Source organism: Paramisgurnus dabryanus, chromosome 6 (assembly GCF_030506205.2).
Source record: "Paramisgurnus dabryanus chromosome 6, PD_genome_1.1, whole genome shotgun sequence".
In the NCBI taxonomy this organism is placed as follows: Eukaryota; Metazoa; Chordata; class Actinopteri; order Cypriniformes; family Cobitidae; genus Paramisgurnus; species Paramisgurnus dabryanus.
In genome coordinates, this window is record NC_133342.1 from 10855155 (window position 1) to 10873327 (window position 18173).

An 18173-nucleotide genomic window follows, 5' to 3' on the forward strand; every position below is an offset into this window, starting at 1 on the left:
AAGCAGCAATGGCGGGCCCTCGCACGTTTTTTTACCGCTACACGGTGCCTCCGAGAAAACGATGCACGGTGGGCAAGGGCATCAAGTGGGTAAATATGAGTGGACTATTTCATGTTGCTACTGACCCATTTAGGTACAGTAGGTAAAAGAAACACCATATTTTAGACAAACGGGGGCGCTAGTCAGCCACTAAATAGACACGCCTTTATCTGACGTTTTTGTCAACACTTAACAGCCGAAAACTCTGATGTGTGTGCCAAATTTAAAGTTCAACTAAGCACGCCAAGAGCCTTAAACATGCCTGAAATTAAAGTAACATTTGACGCGTTGCCATGGGAACAGCGTTCGAGATGTCAAAAATTCCTTCACAATTTATCATCTACAATGTCTCAGCATCATGTTGACCACTTCTGGTGTCAATCGCATGAATCCCATACGAGGAGTATTTAAAGGTTCACAGCATGTAACTGTCAGCCTTAAATATGCTGGAAAATGAAAGCAAAGTTTGATGCGTTGCCATGGGAACAGCGTTTGAGATATAAAAAATCCCTTCGCAATTTTTCATCTACAATGTCTCGGCATCATGTACACCACTTCTGGAGTCAATCGCATGAATATTCTAGAAGGAGTATTTAAAGGAATATCGGCGTCAACTGAAAGGCTTAAATATGCCTTTAAAATGAAAGTAAATTTGACGCGTTGCCATGGGAACAGCGTTTGAGATATCAAAAATCCCTTCGCAATTTATCATCTACAATATCTCGGCTTCATGTTGAACACTTTTGGTGTCAATTGCATGATTATTCTAGAAGGAGTATATAAAAGTTCACTGCATGCAACTGTAAGGCTTAAATATGCCTTTAAAATGAACGTAAAGTTTGACACGTTGCCATGGGAACAGCGTTTGAGATATCAAAAATCCCTTCACAATTTATCATCTACTATGCCTCAGCATCATGTTGACCACTTTTGGTGTTAATCGCATAAATATTCTAGAAGGAGTATTTTAAAGAACATCGGCATCAACTTAAAGGCTTAAATAAGCCTTTAAAATGAAAGTAAAGTTTGACGCATTGCCATGGGAACAGCGTTTGAGATATCAAAAATCCCTTCGCAATTTATCATCTACAATGTCTCGGCATCATGTTGACCACTTCTGGTGTTAATCGCATGAATATTCTAGAAGGAGTATTTAAAAGAACATTGGCGTCAACTGAAAGGCTTAAATATGCCTTTAAAATGAAAGTAAAATCTGACGCGTTGCCATGGGAACAGCGTTTGAGATATCAAAAATCCCTTCGCAATTTATCATCTACAATGTCTCAGCATTATGTTGACCACTTCTGGAGTCAATCACATTATTTCTCCAGGAGGAGTATTTAAAAGTTTACCGCATGCAGCTGTAAGGTTTAAATATTCCTTAAAAATGAAAGTAAAGTTTGACAGGTTGCCATGGGAACAGCGTTCGAGATATCAAAAATCCCTTCGCAATTTATCATCTACAATGTCTTGGCATCATGTTGACCACTTTTGGTGTCAATCGCATAAACATTGTAGGAGGAGTATTTAAAAGAACATCGCATGGAACTGTGAAAAAAAATCCACCTTTGTGACTGACACACTTCCTGGCGCCTGGTGGTGGCGCTATACCCGGGAGTCACAATAGGCACATCGATGCGATCGGAATCTTCAGACGAACAAACACACCGCGTGTCATCACAATAAGACATTTTTTGCCTTTGATATTAGACACTTCCTGTTTCTCTGATGTCGCCATAAATTTGTCGCCTCGCCATGGCAACACCGTTCAAGATATCAAAAATCCCTTCGCAATTTATCATCTACAATGTCTCGGCATCATGTTCACCACGTTAGGTGTCATTCGCATGAATCCTCTAGGAGGAGTATTTAAAAGTTCACCGCATGCATTTTTGAAACAATCCAAAATAGCCGACTTCCTGTTGGGCGGAGCTTAAATGTTAGAGGGCGAAAGTTGTTCGGGTCGATGAGATCTATAAGCGTACCAACTCTTGTACATGTGCGTACATGTTTGCTCGATCTGTGCCCCAATGTTTGTTTTTGCATTACAGGGGGCGCTACAGAGCTCCCTTGCCACGCCCATATTCCAGCCTTTGCTTGAGCCTGGTGGCACGTGACTTTTACATCTGTGCCAAATTTCTGTTGTTTTCGAGCATGTTAAGGCACCCAAAGTGCACGCCAAGAGCTTAAATATGCCTGAAAATGAAAGTAAAGTTTGACGTGTTGCCATGGGAACAGCGTTAGAGATATCAAAATTCCCTTCGCAATTTATCATCTACAATGTCTCAGCATCATGTTGACCACTTTTGGTGTCAATCGCATGAAAATCCTAGGAGGAGTATTTAAAAGTTCACCACATGCAACTGTCAAGAAATCCACCTTTTGTGACTGCCACACTTCCTGGTGCCTGTTGGTGGCGCTATACCCGAGACTCAAAATAGGCACATCGATGCGATCGGAATCCTTGGCCGAACATACACACTGCGTTTCATCCCAATAAGACATTTTTTGCTTTAGATATTAGACACTTCCTGTTTCATTGAATTCGCCATAAATTTGTCGCCTCGCCATGGCAACACCGTTTGAGATATCAAAAATCCCTTCGCAATTTAGCAAGTCCAATGTCTCAGCATCATGTTCACCACGTTTGGTGTCAATCGTATGAAATCCCTAGGAGAAGTATTTAAAAGTTCATGACTGACATACTTCCTGGCGCCTGGTGGTGGTGGCGCCGAAGATATGTATATAAAGGCTAGATGGCTCAAGGCGGAGTCAGCTGTGTCGTCACTTGGCGGCCATCTTAGGTCAGTGCTGCCATAGTGCTGCTCCCTGCTGCTGTGGACGGAAGGTGAGTGACATACGCCAACTAAAATGCTCGTAACTTGCTGAATTCTTGACGGATTTACAAACGGTTTGGTTTTTTACAAACGTTATTAACGTGGCTATAATTCTGGATGCTTTAACATGTTTCATGAATTTTTTATTTATTTTTAGTATACGTATTCAGTGTCATGGGTACATCTTTGACGTTTATAACAAACCAATCCGTTTGAAAATCGGTAAAAAATTAAGCAAGTTATGGTCATTTAAAAGTACCTGCATCATTAAAACTCAATGCTACGAGTGAGCGAGCGCCCTGTCCTAAGATGGCCGCCAAAATGCGGACGTTCCACTCAATTGGCCATCAGCGCGGACGAGCCATCTAGCCTTTATATACATATCTATGGGTGGCGCTATACCCGGGAGTCACAATAGGCACATCGATGCGATCGGAATCTTCAGACGAACAAACTACCCATATGGCATTACAATAAGATATTTTTTGCCTTAGATATTAGACACTTCCTGTTTCTCTGATTTCGCCATGAATTTGTCGCCTCGCCATGGCAGAATCGTTCGAGATATCAAAAATCCCTTCGCAATTTAGCAAGTACAATGTCTCGGCATCATGATCACCACGTTTGGTGTCATTTGCATGTATCCCCTAGGAGGAGTATTTAAAAGTTCACCGCATGCATTTTTGAAACAATACAAAATAGCCGACTTCCTGTTGGGCGGAGCTTAAATGTTAGAGGGCGAAAGTTGTTCGGGTCGATGAGATCTATAAGCGTACAAAGTCCCGTACATGTGCGTAAATTTTTGCCCGATCTGTGCATCAATGTTTTTTTTGCATTACAGGGGGCGCTACAGAGCCCCTGTGCCACGCCCGTGTTCTAGCCTTTGGATTTCTGCGATGACGGACGACTCTGACGTCTGTGCCAAATTTCAAGAGTTTTCGAGTATGTTAAGGCCCCCAAAAACTCCAAAAGTGTTAAAAAAAAAAAAAAAAAATAATAATAATAATAATAAATTCGAGCAAAAACAATAGGGCTTCGCACCTTTCGGTGCAGGCCATTCTGGCCTGCTCCTCGGTGCTCGGGCCCTAAATATAGCTGCAAGCAGCAATGGCGGGCCCTCGCACGTTTTTTTACCGCTACACGAGGCGTCCGAGAAAACGATGCCCGGTGGGCAAGGGCATCAAGTGGGTAAACATAAGTGGGCTATTTAATGTTGCTGAGCCATTTGGGGACTGTAGGTAAAAGAAAAACCCCACATTTTAGACAAATGGGGGCGCTAGTGAGCCACTAAAGAGACACGCCTTTGCCTGACCTATTTGTCCACTCTGAACAGCCGACAACTCTGATGTGTGTGCCGACTTTTAGGTTAATCTAAGCACGCCAAGAGTCCTAAATATGCCTGAAATAAAAGTAAAGTTTGTGGCGTTGCCATGGGACCAGCGTTCAAGATATCAAAAATCCCTTCGCAATTTATCATCTACAATGTCTCAGCTTTATGTTGACCACTTTTGGTGTCAATTGCATGATTATTCTAGAAGGAGTATTTAAAAGAACATCGGCGTCAACTGAAAGGCTTAAATATGCCTTTAAAATGAAAGTAAAAAGTTTGACGCGTTGCCATGGGAACAGCGTTCGAGATATCAAAAATCCCTTCGCAATTTATCATCTACAATGTCTCGACATCATGTACACCACTTCTGGAGTCAATCGCATGAATATTCTAGAAGGAGTATTTAAAAGAACATCGGCGTCAACTTAAAGGCTTAAATAAGCCTTTAAAATGAAAGTAAAGTTTGACGCGTTGCCATGGGAACAGCGTTTGAGATATCAAAAATCCCTTCGCAATTTATCATCTACAATGTCTCGGCATCATGTTGACCACTTTTGGTGTCAATTGCATGATTATTCTAGAAGGAGTATTTAAAAGAACATCGGCGTCAACTGAAAGGCTTAAATATGCCTTTAAAATGAAAGTAAAATTTGACGCGTTGTCATGGGAACAGCGTTCGAGATATCAAAAATCCCTTCGCAATTTATCATCTACAATGTCTCGACATCATGTACACCACTTCTGGAGTCAATCGCATGAATATTCTAGAAGGAGTATTTAAAAGAACATCGGCGTCAACTTAAAGGCTTAAATAAGCCTTTAAAATGAAAGTAAAGTTTGACGCGTTGCCATGGGAACAGCGTTTGAGATATCAAAAATCCCTTCGCAATTTATCATCTACAATGTCTCGGCATCATGTTGACCACTTCTGGTGTCAATCTCATGAATATTCTAGAAGGAGTATTTAAAAGAACATCGGCGTCAACTTAAAGGCTTAAATAAGCCTTTAAAATGAAAGTAAAGTTTGACGCGTTGCCATGGGAACAGCGTTTGAGATATCAAAAATCCCTTCGCAATTTATCATCTACAATGTCTCGGCATCATGTTGACCACTTCTGGCGTCAATCGCATGAATATTCTAGAAGGAGTATTTAAAAGAACATCGGCGTCAACTGTAAAGGCTTAAATATGCCTTTAAAATGAAAGTAAAATCTGACGCGTTGCCATGGGAACAGCGTTTGAGATATCAAAAATCCCTTCGCAATTTATCATCTACAATGTCTCAGCATTATGTTGACCACTTATGGAGTCAATCACATTATTTCCCCAGGAGGAGTATTTAAAAGTGTACCGCATGCAGCTGTAAGGTTTAAATATGCCTTAAAAATGAAAGTAAAGTTTGACAGGTTGCCATGGGAACAGCGTTCGAGATATCAAAAATCCCTTCGCAATTTATCATCTACAATGTCTTGGCATCATGTTGACCACTTTTGGTGTCAATCGCATAAACATTGTAGGAGGAGTATTTAAAAGAACATCGCATGGAACTGTCAAAAAAAATCCACCTTTGTGACTGACAGACTTCCTGGCGCCTGGTGGTGGCGCTATACCCGGGAGTCACAATAGGCACATCGATGCGATCGGAATCTTCAGACGAACAAACACACCGCGTGTCATCACAATAAGAAATTTTTTGCCTTTGATATTAGACACTTCCTGTTTCTCTGATGTCGCCATAAATTTGTCGCCTCGCCATGGCAGAACCGTTCGAGATATCAAAAATCCCTTCGCAATTTAGCAAGTCCAATGTCTCGACATCATGTTCACCACGTTTGGTGTCAATCCCATGAATCCCCTGGGAGGAGTATATAAAAGTTCACTGCATGCATTTTTTAAACAATCCAAAATAGCCGACTTCCTGTTGGGCGGAGCTTAAATGTTAGAGGGCGAAAGTTGTTCGGGTCGATGAGATCTATAAGCGTACCAATTCTCGTACATGTGCGTGAATTTTTGCCCGATCTGTGCATCAATGTTTTTTTTTGCATTACAGGGGGCGCTACAGAGCCCCCGTGCCACGCCCGTGTTCCAGCCTTTGGATTTCTGCGATGACGGACGACTCTGACGTCTGTGCCAATTTTCAAGAGTTTTCGAGTATGTTAAGGCCCCCAAAAAGTCCAAAAGTGTTAAAAAAAAAAAAAAAAAAAAAAAAAAAAAAATAAATTCTAACAAAACCAATAGGGCTTCGCACCTTTCGGTGCAGGCCATTCTGGCCTGCTCCTCGGTGCTCGAGCCCTAATAATCTGAGCAAAAACAATAGGGCTTCGCACCTACGGTGCAGGCCATTCTGGCCTGCTCCTCGGTGCTCGGGCCCTAAATATGTAAAAAAGTTTCAAAGCCCCCATCTGTGCATGTTTGGAATTGCACAATATAATGACATAAGGCACCCTAACCCTAAGCAGAGTATCTGGAAAACGTGAGCATCTTCTTATCATAAACCTCTTCAAAGAGTCTGCAGCAGGGACGCATTTTGATATGACACACGATGCACATAAGTTTACATGATGCGCCAATCACATATTTTGACATGACGAGCCACACACATTGATGGGCTAAATACATGTTTTGATGAGCTTTGCTGCGTGTGTCCTCAAAAAATAAGTCATCGGCTGCCACTGATAATTCCTATTTTGATCTTGGTTTAAATAAAAGCTGTTTTTGAATAACAAGGAAGTGTTGAGTTTGAAACTTAGCATTTTTATAGCATACTGACCAGAATACATCTTTTAACAGTAGTTTATAAAATAAATTATGTATGGAGAGTAATTGATTCATTTATGAAGAGATTCTGCTAAATGTCCCTGTCTCACCAGCTTATATTTTCAGTGTTTTGCATGTGAATTCTTATCCAGTCATGACAAATCATATATCGTTTGAAAGCTCTAAGAGTGTAGATTTCATCATCACCATTTTGGTAAAGAAATGACATTGAGAGCCATTTTCTAAAATGCCACTGGTCCACATGTAGGCCCACTTTGTTATTACATATTTGTAACACTAATACCCTTTTAAACCTAAACAATCTTGACAAAAGCTCTAAGAATGTAGTTTAGTCATATTTCAAAACCTTTTAGCAGTAATAATAATGCAGTAACAGTAATTTATTAACTTGTGACAAGAGTATGCAGCAAACCGTTGACACCTAGAGGCCATTGTTGGTAAAACCACTAAAAGTGTGACACAAACCACATTTTTTGTGATTTTAACTTAAAATTTGGATCGAACTTGGATTTGCGCCACAAAAGGGGTTAATTAAGATGAATACTATAAAATCTATATCAACAAGAAAACTGGATTACACATTAGGTTACAGATAGTTTTAAACAGTCCAACTATAGTGTTTCTAAACAACGATAACATAAATAGATGATTGAGTAAATAAACACTGTTAAATTTCTATACTTGCTGAACAATATAAGAAACAAAGAATATTATTGTACAGCAATGAGCTCTGAAATATCAATGTTAAGCTAGAAAATGCAGCATAATAATAGATTTTAAAATTGAAAGTTGATTATTGTATGGTGCACAGCGATGCACCCTTAATGGCAGTTGGCAAAATAAAAGCTCTGCCTACAGTCAAAGCAAGCATTTGGGTTAAAGTCCCTATTGCCATGCTACCTCCCCCTACAACTGGAGCAGCAGGGAAGAGAAAGGCCAAAAGCATAGGTGCGAAAGAAGTGATGCCCACCCCTAACAGAAAGCTGGTAAGTGCAGTTAGGATTTTAGTGTAATATGAATCATCTTTAGGCTTCTCACTTTCTCTCATCATCTGCTCCTCATGCATCCATTCATCCAGATTCATCTTTTCAGTCCGCTCTCGCTCCTCTCTCTCCCTCTCTTCCTCCTCAAGTCTTCTGAGGATCATCTGATCCATCTCCAGAGATTCTCGCCACCGTCTCAGTCTTTCTGGGATGGGTTTCTCATTCTGTTCCTCTTTTTTTATATCAGACACAATCTGATTAATCCTGCCTTGGACACGCTTCTTTTTTCTCTCTGAATCTTGTCTATCTTCTTTCATGTCTGCAGTGAACGCAGTCCAGCGATCATCAGCCATTTTCTGTACGTCCGCCCTAATATTATTCATTCTTCTCTCTTCTATTATTGCCTTGGCCTTCAGCATTACCTCCGTCATCTGATTGGTGAAGTGTGTGTTGTTATTCTGAACCAGCAACTTATCCACCATCTCCAGCAGTTGAACAACCTGACATTGGTTTGTCAGATCTGTGTTGTCAAAAGCCATGTAACGCTTCCCAAACATTTCCACGAGGTCTTGAACCTTTTGGTTTTGTTTTGAAATGAACAAATCGATAGGTTCTCGAAGTCTGTCTGCGTGAGAGAACACAATGATGGTGCGATGGGTGATGCCGTCATGAAACATCTCTCGAATCATGTCCACGGTCCGCTGCTGTTCCTCCGTATAACGCTCGATTGGTATGATCAGCAGAAACACGTGAGGACCAGGTGAAGACAAAGCTAGACAATGTATTAGCTCATGTTGTAGTTGCTCATTTGTGAGATCTGTGTCAAATAGACCAGGTGTGTCTACGAGCAGAAGGTTTCGTCTTGCCACCGTTCCACATTCTCGCTTGCACTCTTTGGTGACTGATCCCATGCTCGTATCAGAACGAAAACGCTCTTCTCCCAGGATTGTGTTTCCTGTTGCGCTCTTTCCTGCACCTGTTTTGCCCACCAGGACGAGCCGCAGTTGGTTTTGCGTCAGGTCTTCTGCAGGTGGCTCACTCTTTATTGGCTTTTTTGAGTTTCTGTAGGACCTATGTCTGTTACTGTGAACATTGTATGGCCTTCTTGGTCCTTCAGGAAAAGAGAAAGGGGACAATTAAAAACAGAAAATAAATAAAACGTGTTGATACTTTAACAGTTAACAGTAATAGATTAAATGAGAGCATTAGATGTTCCTGATTCTTAGATTTATCTCCTGAGAAAAAGATTGAAATCTTCTGTAAAGTTCATAAGAAGATCTTAACAGTGTCTCAAATGATGCTCAGATCTGCACACTTGCTTCAATTCAGTTTCACTTTATTGGCAGGATTTCTCAGAAAATAGTTTTGCATCCCGATTCCTGCATTTGACCCATAGTACAATCTTTGAGCAAATATGTAAAAATCTCATCAATCGTGCTTTAAAGACAGATATATTAAATGATATATTATATAGATCTCTCTGGACTTCACATACTCTTACTGAAATATTCAATTGTCTTATCTGTGTCTTTTAGCAGCTATCAAGGGCGCCACTAGCAACTTTGGGCCCTATGAAAGAATATAAGTTTGGGCCCCCTACCACACCCATTTCACACAAAAAATACAAGCCAACCTAGCTAATTTTTAATAACACAGACCTATTATGTTTGCTATTGCTTTTGACCACTATTATCAGTATAGTCAGAGACCTACCATGTCTGTAGCTATAAGATGATTTATTGTGTAAATGTAATGTTAATACAAAAATACAGAACAGTAATCAAATATTCAGAGAAAATCCAACATCCTTGAATATTAAATATATATGATATGGTGTGTACAGTATGAACCTTAACTCAAAAACCTTCAGTTTCATCCACTAGATAATTGTGACCAGCTAAAGTATTTATTTGTGGATTTACTGTATTTTAATAAAATCATTGTATATTTTAAAGAACATTCTCTGAAAATATCAACTTGATATCTTTATTACTGACTGAGTAAGTATATGTCAGCAATTGAAATCATAGTGAAATAAATGCTTGAAATCAAACTGTGATGCTCTTTATCTCGTCTGGTCTTCATGGCGCTTCTGGCTGCGTAACACTATTGATATTTTGTCACTTTACTTTGTTAATTTTAGTTACTTTGTCATAATGGCACTCTCATGTGCTGTAAAGTCATTTTCTAATCAGGGACAAAAAGTTATTGTTTCTTAGATAGATAATTTGTCAGAACTGGATTGAAAAAAGATTGTTATTTTAACACTAAAAGCGGATTTTCTTGTATAAATTGTAAATAAATTCAAACAAAGTTCTTATACTTTATGCTATTTTTCTGATAAAATACTATACAGAAAAATGGTAGCTGGTTTTAGATGTCAGTAGCTGGTTTAAACTGTCCCAGCCTGTCAAAGCGGGTAGGTCAGGTAAAGTAACCAAAACCACTTAACCAGCTTGCTACACCAGCTAAAACCATGCTTGGAGACCAGCAAAAACCAGCTCAGCAGCTTATTCTGGTTTTAGCTGTTTTTTTCAATAGGGAAATGAATAATATAATAAATTCACAGCTTCACAAACGATTCACAGCTGTACAAAAACGCATTGTGGAATAAACAGACAAATATAGATATAGTAATAAATAAATAAACAATTACAAGAAATAAAAATAATAAACGCAGTGTCTATATAAATAAACATGAAGAAGTGAAGCTCTATATAACAATCTCATTTAAATAAAAGACGCTGAAATTACCTTGGTTCGACATGTTTTCCAGTTTGTGTTGTTTGCTTGTCTTACAGCTCAGAAACAGTGAATTTCAGTGTCAGTTTGCTGTTTTTGAGGGGCAGGACTAATACAGAAACGAAACCTGGAGCGAACAGATGTGTTTTTGAGAGAAACAGATGTGTTTGACTCAGCGCTGCGCAGGCTGATCGGTCTATTACATCACAGTAACGCGAGATCACACTGTTCTTTATGCACTTGAATCACTCTCGCGGTACTTCATTAGTCGGTCGGTCTGCGCAGCGTTTTCTTATTTACATAAGCTGTGGTTTTATCCACTCCACTTCCAAGACTTATTTATCTAGGGTGACCATACGTGCCCTTCTTCCCGGACGCATCCCGTCCAGGATTTTGTGGTCCTCTAAATGTAAACAGTCGTCTAAAGCTAAAATGTATTTTAGTCAAATTTAGTAATAATCATAGTTCTCCATTGAAATGAAGTCGTACAAGTTCGTTTCGGAGGAGCCTGATCATCCTGTCCTGTCGATCATTAATGCAGCAGACGCCTACATTTAAAACTGGATGGACAGGTGAATTTGTAAAATAACATCTAAACACTGTTCACACGACCTTAAAGTTGTATACTTCCTTATTGTTACCCGACATTACCAATGACCTCATGCCCTGAATAAAAAACTGCTCTAACATGATCGGTTATCTCTCATCAATATCAGTTTCTTTTCTGTGTTTTTATGATTATTTATTCGACAATCCTCCCATGTGATGTACATTTATTAAGTTTTAATAACAATGTCAGAAAAATGTTGTGTATATAATCACGCAGTGAAGAATAAGAGAGATGCAGTTGCATAGCAGCAAAGTTTTTATTTCATTTAAGCTGGAGATCATGGAAATAAAAATGTGCCACAAAGGTTGAAGTGCAATTTCACCATTCACTCTAAATAAAAATAAAATAAAAAAGATTTTGGGGAAAGTGCTAAAACATTTTCACTTCTAACGCGTAAAATTCAGTAAAAGAGCAACAGTTTCCCATTTAAAACCCACAAATAAAACATCACCTAAAGATTACCAATTGCAAATTCAACACTTTACCTTAATTTACTGTTAAACCACACCCTTTAAGACTGCCTTTATAAATAAGTAACATAAATATATTCATCTTTAAGTCCCAGTAACAGTTTCTTCAGTTAAGACAGTCAACAGTACACATACCACTGTCAGAAAAAGGTACAAAACTGTACCTTTTTTGTCACTGGGGTGGTACCCCAAGGTACCGTTTTGTACCTTTACAGGTATATAAACATAATACAATGTTGTACTTTTTGGGGTACATTACTGTTCTTTAAGGATCTATTTTGTACCTTTACAGGTACAGTTAACTGTTTTGTACCCCTAAAATTTAACTGGTACAAAATTGTTCCTTAAGGTACACAATAGGTCCTTACGGTATAATATTGTACCCCATAAGGATACATTTTAATGTGTTTTATACCCATAAAGGTACAAAAAGTTACCTTTTAGGGTACCACCCCAGCGACAGAAAAAGGAACAACTTTGTACCTTTTTTTCTGACAGCAGGTTTTTTTTTCTTAATAATTCATTATTTAAATAAAAACTTTTAAGAGAAACAAAGGGGTCTTGAACTGGCTTATTTGATTATTTTGTACTGTTCTCTTTGGTCCACTAATAGCATTAGAAAGATTTTTACCTAAAAAAGTCATCATTTGTAAATAAAAAGCTTTATTCTAACCTGTTTTTAAACACAGTTTACGTGAGTGTGTCGCATTGAAGACTTTGAAGTAATCGCTCACTGCTATTATTGTGTAACACTGTTGCATATATAAAAAAGTTTCAAAGCCCCCATCTGTGCATGTTTGCACAATATAATGACATAAGGCATCCTAACCGTAAGCAGAGTATCTGGAAAATGTGAGCATCTTTTTATCATAAACCTCTTCGAAGAGTCTGCAGCAGGGACGTATTTTGATATGACGCGTGATGCACATAAGTTTACATGACACGCCAATCACATATTTTGACATGACGAGCCACACACATTGAAGTGTACATGTTTTGATGAGCTTTGCATTGTGTGTCCTCAAAAAATAAGTCACCGGCTGTCACTGATAATTCGTATTTTGATCTTGGTTTAAATAAAAGCTGTTTTTGAATAACAAGGAAGTGTTGAGTTTGAAACTTAGCATTTTATAGCATACTGTCCAGAATACATCTTTTAACAGTAGTTTATAAAATGAATTATGTATGGAGAGTAATTGATTCATTTATGCTAAATGTCCCTGTCTCACCAGCTTATATTTTCAGTGTTTTGCATGTGAATTCTTATCCAGTCATGACAAATCATATATCGTTTGAAAGCTCTAAGAGAGTAGATTTCATCATCACCATTTGGTAAAGAAATGACATTGAGAGCTATTTTCTAAAATGCCACTGGTCCACAGGTAGGACCACTTTGTTATTATATATTTGTAACACTAATACCCTATTTTAAACCTAAATAATCTTGACAAAAGCTCTAAGAATGTAGTTTAGTCATATTTCAAAACCTTTTAGCAGTAATAATAATGCAGTGACAGACGGACACTTCTGTGAAAAACCCTGTAAAGTTCTGTGAAGTTATATTACTTTGAATCAATGTGTACATCACATTTTCACCCCCCCACACTCAAAAGGGATTTGCGCCACATAAGGGGTTAATTTAGATGAATACTATTAAATCTATATCAACTATAAAACTGGATTACACATTAGGTTACACATAGTTCTTAACAGTCCAACTATAGTGTTTCTAAACAACGACTATGAATAGATGATTTGAGTAAATAAACACTGTTAAATATCTATACTTGCTGAACAATATAAGAAACAAGTTTCTGAAAGCCCCCCACCCCCCAATAATAATTTAATTACAGCTCTGAAATATCAATGTTAAGCTAGAAAATGCAGCATAATAATAGATTTTAAAATTGAAAGTTGATTATTGTATGGTGCACAGCGGTGCAACCTTATTAGCAGTTGGCAAAACAAAAGCTCCGCCTTCTCCAGTCAAAGCAAGCATTTGGGTTAAAGTCCCTACTGCTATTCTACCTCCCCCTACAACTGGAGCAGCAGGGAACAGAAAACTCAAGAGGTAAGATGCAAACGATGTGACACCCAACCCTGACAGAAAGCTGGTGAGCATCATCAGCATTTGAGTGTAATATGAATCATCTTCAGTCTTCTCACTTTCTCTCATCATCTGCTCCTCGTGCATCCATGCATCCAGACTGATCCTTTCAGTCCGCTCTCGCTCCACTCTCTCCCTCTCTTCCTCCTCAAGTCTTCTGAGGATCATCTGATCCTTCTCCAGAGATCCTCGCCACCGTCTTAGTCTTTCTGGGATGGGTTTCTCATTCTGTTCCTCTTTTTTTATATCAGACTTGATTTGATCAATCCTGCCTTGGACACGCTTCTTTTTTCTCTCTGAATCTTGTCTATCTTCTTTCATGTCTGCAGTTAACGCAGTCCAGCGATCATCAGCCATTTTCTGAACATCCTCCCTAATATTATTCGTTCTTCTCTCTTCTATTATTGCCTTGGCCTTCAGCATTACCTCCGTCATCTGATTGGTGAAGTGTGTGTTGTTATTCTGAACCAGCAACTTATCCACCATCTCCAGCAGTTGAACAACCTGACATTGGTTTGTCAGATCTGTGTTGTCAAAAGCCATGTAACGCTTCCCAAACATTTCCACGAGGTCTTGAACCTTTTGGTTTTGTTTTGAAATGAACAAATCGATAGGTTCTCGAAGTCTGTCTGCGTGAGAGAACACAATGATGGTGCGATGGGTGATGCCGTCATGAAACATCTCTCGAATCATGTCCACGGTCCGCTGCTGTTCCTCCGTATAACGCTCGATTGGTATGATCAGCAGAAACACGTGAGGACCAGGTGAAGACAAAGCTAGACAATGTATTAGCTCATGTTGTAGTTGCTCATTCGTGAGATCTGTGTCAAATAGACCAGGTGTGTCTACGAGCAGAAGGTTTCGTCCTGCCACCGTTCCACATTCTCGCTTGCACTCTTTGGTGACTGATCCCATGCTCATATCAGAACGAAAACGCTCTTCTCCCAGGATTGTGTTTCCTGTTGCGCTCTTTCCTGCACCTGTTTTGCCCACCAGGACGAGACGCAGTTGGTTTTGCGTCAGGTCTTCTGCAGGTGGCTCACTCTTTATTGGCTCTTGTGAGTTTCTGTAGGACCTCCATCTGTTACTTTGAACATTGTATGGCCTTCTTGGTCCTTCAGGAAAAGAGAAAGGGGACGATTACAACACTAGTTATTTATTCTAGTTTGTGCATTATGACAGAAAATAAATAAAATGTGTTGATACTTTAACAGTTAACAGTAATAGATTAAATCAGAGCATTAGATGTTCCTGATTCTTGGATTTATCTCATGAGAAAAAGATTGAAATCTTCTGTAAAGTTCATGAGAAGATCTTAACAGTGTCTCAAATGATGCTCAGATCTGCACACTTGCTTCAATTCAGTTTCACTTTATTGGCAGGATTTCTCAGAAAATAGTTTTGCATCCCGATTCCTGCATCTGACCCACAGTACAATCTTTGAGCAAATATGTAACAATCTCATCAATTGTGCTTTAAAGACAGATATATTAAATGATATATTATATAGATCTCTCTGGACTTCACATACTCTTACTGAAATATTCAATTGTCTTATCTGTGTCTTTTAGCAGCTATCAAGGGCGCCACTAGCAATTTTGGGCCCTATGAAAGAATATAAGTTTGGGCCCCCTACCACACCCATTTCGCACAAAAAATACAAGCCAACCTAGCTAATCTTTAATAACACAGACCTATTATGTTTGCTATTGCTTTTGACCACTATTATCAGTATAGTCAGAGACCTACCATGTCTGTAGCTATAAGATGATTTATTGTGTAAATGTAATGTTAATACAAAAATACAGAACAGTAATCAAATATTCAGAGAAAATCCAACATCCTTGAATATTAAATATATATGATATGGTGTGTACAGTATGAACCTTAACTCAAAAACCTTCAGTTTCATCCACTAGATAATTGTGACCAGCTAAAGTATTTATTTGTGGATTTACTGTATTTTAATAAAATCATTGTATATTTTAAAGAACATTCTCTGAAAATATCAACTTGATATCTTTATTACTGACTGAGTAAGTTTATGTCAGCAATTGAAATCATAGTGAAATAAATGCTTGAAATCAAACTGTGATGCTCTTTATCTCGTCTGGTCTTCATGGCGCTCCTGGCTACGTAACATTATTGATCTTTTGTCACTTCACTTTGTTGCTTTTAGTTACTTTGTCATAATGGCACTCTCACGTGCTGTAAAGTCATTTTCTAATCAGGGACAAAAAGTTATTGTTTCTTAGATAGATAATTTGTCAGAACTGGATTGAAAAAAGATTGTTATTTTAACACTAAAAGCGGATTTTCTTGTATAAATTGTAAATAAATTCAAACAAAGTTCTTATACTTTATGCTATTTTTCTGATAAAATACTATACAGAAAAATGGTAGCTGGTTTTAGATGTCAGTAGCTGGTTTAAACTGTCCCAGCCTGTCAAAGCGGGTAGGTCAGGTAAAGTAACCAAAACCACTTAACCAGCTTGCTACACCAGCTAAAACCATGCTTGGAGACCAGCAAAAACCAGCTCAGCAGCTTATTCTGGTTTTAGCTGTTTTTTTTCAATAGGGAAATGACTAATATAATAAATTCACAGCTTCACAAACGATTCACAGGTGTACAAAAACGCATTGTGGAATAAACAGACAAATATAGATATAGTAATAAATAAATAAACAATTACAAGAAATAAAAATAATAAACGCAGTGTCTATATAAATAAACATGAAGAAGTGAAGCTCTATATAACAATCTCATTTAAATAAAAGACGCTGAAATTACCTTGGTTCGACATGTTTTCCAGTTTGTGTTGTTTGCTTGTCTTACAGCTCAGAAACTGTGAATTTCAGTGTCAGTTTGCTGTTTTTGAGGGGCAGGACTAATACAGAAACGAAACCTGGAGCGAACAGATGTGTTTTTGAGAGAAACAGATGTGTTTGACTCAGCGCTGCGCAGGCTGATCGGTCTATTACATCACAGTAACGCGAGATCACACTGTTCTGTTATGCACTTGAATCACTCTCGCGGTACTTCATTAGTCGGTCGGTCTGCGCAGCGTTTTCTTATTTACATAAGCTGTGGTTTTATCCACTCCACTTCCAAGACGTATTTATCTAGGGCAGGGCCTTGCAGAGACAATTGGAGGGGCAGGTGCTCAAAAAATAAAAAGGGCACTTTGCTCGCTGACACGCAAGCACACAACTGAAACAAATAATAAAGTAATACAGAATAGAAAGATGATTTTAAGTCTAACGTTTTCCTTTATTTTCCTTGCAAATAGAGTGAGAGAGAAAAATCTATATAGACTGAGTTTTATATCTATATATTTATGCATTTGGCAGCCACTTTTATCCAAAACGACTTACAGTGCATTTCATTTTGTGTTTGTGTGTGTCAACAGTATATGCAGTTTTGAAATTATATGATATTATTGCATTGTGACATTAAGATATTATTACGTTTACAGGCTTGTGTTTTTTTGTCATATTTAAAATATAATTATATTCTATTCTAATCCTGTTCGAAATTTGTATACAAAAAGAGTAGCCTATAGTTTTGAATCGTGTTTGTGTTGTGTTTTTGCACACTTTGATGCCTTGATGACACGGCAATAAAATAATGATATTCATCTCTCCTTTCATTCATTTTATGAAGCCTCTAGTACTTTCTTTATTTTGAGGTAAACTAAAACTGGTTGCAAAGCTGGAGAGTTTTTGACTGAGTTAATAATTTAGCACGAGTATGGCTATATTACCCAACATCAGCTCACATTGTCTTTTATCAAAGGCGAGTCCAGGAATCGTAAATTCAATATGATACAAAAATTAAACGAGTTTTTTTTTACCGTATTCATCGGATCTTGCTCCTCCAACAAACTCCGCGTGACAGGTGGATGACATTAGAACAGCGCGAGAGCGATTTGAAATCAAACTCCTCCGTATGATTTCCCGAATATTTCTCGCGGTACTTTGATGTCATTTGCGTTAGGTTCTCTTGCATTGCTGTGAAGTTGAGCACACCTAAAAACTCGAGACAGCTACCTGTATGAACTCCCGGCAGCGAACGTCCCTGCCTTTGCCTCATCCATTGTTTTTATATGGGAAGAATGTTTTATTTTCAGCTTGAGAAATGCAAGGTGTGGCGTCACTGGCGTGTAAACTGGCTGAAGTGCGTGTGTCTCCCGCCGAATGCGTGAGACTTGAGAGCCCTGTTTGCATCTAATGTTGTAGAGATACACACAGACAGCAATAAACAAAAGCTGTGCATG

At 38.5% G+C, this 18173-nt stretch overlaps 2 protein-coding genes across 2 annotated transcripts; both read right to left on the reverse strand.

Annotated features, from left to right (window-relative positions):
• Positions 1-6585: 6585 nt before the first annotated feature.
• Positions 6586-11925, reverse strand: LOC135744332 (uncharacterized). The gene is made up of 2 exons (XM_065262364.1): positions 10722-11925; positions 6586-9078 (listed from the first exon to the last, which is right to left on the reverse strand). The coding sequence occupies exons 1-2, from the start codon at positions 10732-10734 to the stop codon at positions 7778-7780; spliced, it is 1314 nt and encodes a 437-aa protein (XP_065118436.1). The 5' UTR covers positions 10735-11925; the 3' UTR covers positions 6586-7777.
• Positions 11926-13707: 1782 nt separating this feature from the next.
• Positions 13708-16878, reverse strand: LOC135744127 (uncharacterized). Its single transcript, XM_065262098.2, has 2 exons — positions 16688-16878; positions 13708-15011 (listed from the first exon to the last, which is right to left on the reverse strand). The coding sequence occupies exons 1-2, from the start codon at positions 16698-16700 to the stop codon at positions 13708-13710; spliced, it is 1317 nt and encodes a 438-aa protein (XP_065118170.1). The 5' UTR covers positions 16701-16878.
• Positions 16879-18173: the final 1295 nt, after the last annotated feature.